Source organism: Penaeus monodon, chromosome 7, assembly GCF_015228065.2.
Source record: "Penaeus monodon isolate SGIC_2016 chromosome 7, NSTDA_Pmon_1, whole genome shotgun sequence".
In the NCBI taxonomy this organism is placed as follows: domain Eukaryota; kingdom Metazoa; phylum Arthropoda; class Malacostraca; order Decapoda; family Penaeidae; genus Penaeus; species Penaeus monodon.
This window is the reverse complement of record NC_051392.1, coordinates 1,741,618-1,746,612: the sequence shown is the minus strand read 5'-3', so window position 1 is coordinate 1,746,612 and position 4,995 is coordinate 1,741,618. Positions and strand designations below refer to the sequence as shown.

Here is a 4,995-nt window from a genome sequence, read left to right as displayed (position 1 = left end):
TATGTGTGTGTGTGTGTGTGTGTGTGTGTGTGTGTGTGTGTGTGTGTGTGTTTTTGTGTGGGGGTGTGTGTGTGTGTGTGTGTGTGTGTGTGTGTGTGTGTGTGTGTGTGTGTGTGTGTGTGCCCTCGTAACGAAGTACTTCCTGGACGGTGACTCTGCATTAACTGTCTTTGCGCTAATAGGTCGTAAGATCACGAGCCATTATTGTCATTATCGTAAAAAAAGCATTTTACTTTTTTATGAACTTCTCTGTCTAAAGTTTATGACGTGTCTAAATACGTGTTTATTAAATGGATTTTCCTGCAAGTATGACATCTCAAAATACGTGTTTATGAAAAGGAATTTCCTGTTGTATACTATCATGTACACTTTTTTTTTTCTTTTTTCTTTTCTTTTCGTTTTTTTTTTCATAATCCCTTAAAGCCCATATACTACGCAACCATCCACTTGACAGTTCAGTTGTCACAGCACTCATTTTGTCTTTCGCTATTGTGGCCAGTGCCGTTTTGTTTCCGAATTCTTCCACAAGATTCTGGTGAAAATCAACTCCAAAGTGAATTGATATAATCCTAAGGCTAATACTACATTGTGTGCAATAATCTTGTACCAGCCGCCTATTTCCCAACGAAAATCGGAGGTTTTTTTTGCCTTCTCAGCCACGTCCACCTTCACGACAAGGTAAGTCCAATTTATAAATGTATTGAATATTTTGAACAGTAATTAGGGAAATAAGGCGATTGATGGGGTCTGTAGTTAAGCACCCGGTTAGGAAGGTTTTGGGTTCAAATGAAGATGATTTTGTGGGGGAATTTAGCGTATTTCGCGGGGTTCGTGCGCTCGTTCTTGAGCTCGAAAACGATTCGAACCTCGTCTCGGTTTAGTAATTTACTCGCTTTTATTTATTTATTTATTTTTCTTTTATTATTTGCTGTGAGCGATTTTGACTTTTTTCTCTTCTTCTTCTTCTTCTTCTTCTTTCTTTTATCATAAGAGGATTTTACGATGTCGGTGAAGCAATGCCTGGCTGTGTCCTCATGTAACATGAATACGATACCCGGATGTTTGCTCACTCTCATTCCTCTCCTTTCTTCCCTCTTCTTTTTAAGGATTTTTTCTTCTCTTTTCTCTCGTTTCCATTCTTTCGCTCTCTGCCCTTCCTTTCTCCTTCTATTCTTATCTTCTCACTCGCCTCCTGTTTCCCTTTCTTTTCCTCCACCCTCTTCCTCTTCTTCTCCGTACTCTCCTTTCATTTCTTTCTCCTCCCTACCTTATACTTCACTCTGCTCTATCTCCCTCATTTCTCTCCCTCTCCTCCTGTCTCTTTTCCTCGTCTATCTTCTCTTCTTCTTACACCCTTTCCCTCTTTCCACTCGCTCTCCTTCGCTCTCCCTCCTCTTCCCACTTCGTGATTATTCACTTAAACCCCGCTCTTCCACTCCAGTTCGTTATCTTCCTCTTCCCTTCTTCTTCCTCTCTTCCTCATTTCGCTTACCCCGTTTTTCCCCACCTCGCTCTCCTCTTCCCACTTTGCCCTCCCTCTCTCCTCCTCTCCCCCTTCTCTTCCCCTTCTACTCTCCTTTCCGCATCCTCCCTCTCCATCTTTCCCAACTCTTACTCCTCCATCCTCCTTTTCTGTCCTCCTTCCTCCTTCTCATCCCCTCTTCCTCCCCTCTTCCTCTCCATCCCCACTTTGCTTCTCCTCTTTCCCACCCACCCTCGTCTCCTGCTTCTCTTCCCTCTCTCTTCCCCATCTCCACCATCTCACACTCTTCCACTCTTCTCTGGCCCCCTCTTCTCCTTCTCCTATCTTCTTCCTCCCCAATTCTCTCCCTCCTTCTCCTACTCCTCCTCTTCTGTTCTCTTTTTCCTTTCCTCTCCCTCCCTTCTTCATCTTCTTCACCTCGCTCCTCCCCTCTCTTCCTCCTCCATCCACTCCGTTCCTCTCCTCTACATCTTCCCCACCCCGCTCCCTCCCTCTCCTCTTCCTCCATCCACTTTCTCTCCTCCACATCTCCCCCCCTCCACCCACTTCCTCCCCTTCCATCCACTTCCTCAAGATTTCACAAAGGAAAGAGGGAAAGGGTTGCGTACAATACCAGTCCACATAGCCAGACCGATGCCTTTGAAGCGCTCTCTCTGTTTTTGTTTTGGTTAAGGTACTTTTTTTGTTTTGTTTTTTTCTCTCTCGTTCTTTCTTTCTTTCACTTTCTGTCTGTCTCTCATTCCCTCTCTCTCTCTCTCTCTCTCTCTCTCTCTCTCTCTCTCTCTCTCTCTCTCTCTCTCTCTCTCTCTCTCTCTTTTTTTCTCTCCCTCCCTCCCTCCTTCCCTCCCTCCCTTCCTCCCTCTCCCTCTCCTTTTCCATCTCCCTCTCCCTCTCCTTCTCCTTCTCCCTCTTCCTCCCCCCCCTCCTCTGTATTGTACTGACGTTGCGGTGCGTGCATGTGCTGTGCGCATTCATTATTTCATATCTTCCGTGCATCACATTCCAACCTCTCTTCCTACACCCTCCCATCCCCTTCATCTTTCCCAAACCTAAAAACCAACAATATCCACTTCTACGACAGTTACCCCCTTTATATTTTTTTTCTCTTCCCCTTTAACGTTTTCTTCGGAGCAACCTCCAACCAAAGAAAACGGCACCAAAAAAAATGGCTCTCTTAGGGACATCCATCATTATAAATCCCATTAATTAACTTTACTCTCCGACCTGTAATCCATCACCTTTCTGTAAGGAGGGGAAGGAAGGAAAGAAAAGAAATATTAGTTGGGGATGGGGAAGGAGAGGGGGATAGAGAGGGAGAAAGAGGGAGAATGAGGGAGAGGGAGAGGGGGGGGAGGAGAGGGAAAGAGGGAGAGATGGAAAGAGAAGGAAAGAGGGAGAGGGAGAGAGAAAGAGCGAGAGGGAAAGGGAGAGAGAAAGAGAGAGGGAAAAAGAAAGAGAAAAAGAGGGAGAGGCAAAAAGAAAGAGAGACGAGAAAAGAAGGGGGAGAAATAGAAGAAAGAGGAAGTTAAAACGAAGACGAGAAAAAGAAAGGGGAGAAACTAGAAAGAAAAGGGAAGGGAAAAGGAAAGAGAAAAGAAAGGGGAAGAAAATGAGATAAATCAGAGAACAGGGTAAGGAGAAAGCAAGAGAGAAGAGGAAGGGGAAAAGAGAGTGGATAAAAATGGGAAGAGGAAGAGAGAAAGAAAGAGGAAGAGGAAAGGGGAAAAAGAGAGTGAGATAAATATGGGAAGAGGAAGAGAGAAAGAGAGAGGAATAAAAAATCATCATCATCATCATCATCATCATCATCATCATCATCATATCATCATCATCATCATCATCATCATCATCATCATCATCATCATCCTTTGTCACTTTCATGATTCCCTTCACCGTTTGCGATTTCGTGTGTGTGTGTGAACGTACCTGTATGTGTATTTGTGTCAGTAAATATATTGCAATTTACATCAATGCTGTGTATATGTAAGTACATATGTATTTGTGTATGTATGTTCATCTCCCTCGTGTGTTTGTCAGCATCTGTAAGTTATGAGTTTGTATGTGTATAATTGATGTGTTTGTGTATATATGATAATTAGATTTTTCTATGTGTAATATTAGTGTGTTTGTGTATTTTTGACAGTTTATTTTGTTTATATTTGTGTGTACATGTATATTTGACTATTTATCTATTTATATATTATTATTTTATTTATCTATTTATTATTTTTGTGTGTGTGTGTGTGTGTGTGTGTGTGTGTGTGTGTGTGTGTGTGTGTGTGTGTGTGTGTGTGTGTGTGTGTGTGTGTGTTTGTTTGTTTATAATTGATAATCCAATTTTAGTATGTCTGTATTTGTGTGTATATATAATTGACAACTTTCACTGATACACTAAAATACGCTAAAATACTAAAATGAAAAATGGAAATTATGCAGCGTATGTTGAGGGTCGATTTACGTGGATGTCGATCGCCTTGCAACATAATTTTTTATGTGTTTTTATGTTGCGTCTGAAGTTATGGAGGTCAAAAGTTATTTGTTTTTGCTGTTGTTGTTGTTGTTGTTGTTGTTTCTTGTTTTATTTATTTTATCTTATTTTTTGTTGTTATTATTAGTAGTAGCATTGTTATTTCTGTTATTATTATTATTTATTTTGTTATTCTTGTTATTATCATTTTTACTATTATTATTATTTATTTTGTTATTATCATTATTATCATTTTGATATCATCAAAATTATTATTATCATTATCATTTCTTTCATTATTATCATCATTCGTTGATTATTTGGTTATTGTTCTTGTTGCTATTGTTTCTTTCTTGTTTTTTGTTGTTTTTTACATTGTTTTGTTTTTTTTTTTTTTTTTTTTTTTTTTTTTTGCTTTATTTTGTTTATTTGTTGAAGAATCTGAAAGCGACATTTTATTTGTTGCTAAATAATTTATATATTTTAAGACACGCACGTTTATATATGTCTTTGTAACTGCGTTTGTCTGTTTGTTTGTTTGCGTGTTTGTTTGCTTGCCTCTCACGCTGTTTATTCATTTTTATTCCTCTCTATTTCATCTACTTTCATCACCTATCCTCCTTCCTTTCATCGTTTCAGTCTTTCTCTCTTTCTCGCTCCCTCTCTCTCTCTTTTTTCTCCTTTCCATTTCCCTCTCTCCCTCTTTTTTCCCTCTCTTCTCTCTCCCTCCCTCCTCTCACACCCTCCCTCCCTCTCTCCCTCACACCCTCCCTCCCTCACACCCTCCCTCCTTCCTTCCCTCCCTCCCTCCCTCACACCCTCCCTCCCTCCCTCCCTCCCTCCCTCCCTCCTCCCTTCCTCATACCCTCCCCCCCTCCCTCCCTCCCTCTCTCCCTTTCTCCCTCCCTCCCTCCCTCCCTCCCTCCCTCCCTCCCTCACACCCTCCCTCCCTCCCTCACACCCTCCTCCCTCCCTCACACCCTCCCTCCCTCCCTCACTCCCTCCCTCCCTCCCTCCTCCTTCTCCCTCCTCCCTCCCTTCCCCT

The 4,995-nt window shown here is 41.8% G+C and overlaps 1 protein-coding gene across 1 annotated transcript in view; it reads right to left on the bottom strand.

Moving 5' to 3' along the window:
- Positions 1 to 455: 455 nt before the first annotated feature.
- LOC119574926 overlaps positions 456 to 4,995 on the bottom strand; it is an 88,867-nt gene continuing 84,327 nt past the window's right edge. The window contains exon 7 of the mRNA XM_037922198.1: positions 456 to 532. Within this exon, the coding sequence (XP_037778126.1) occupies positions 456 to 532 (77 nt within the window). The remainder of the gene's footprint in view (positions 533 to 4,995) is intronic.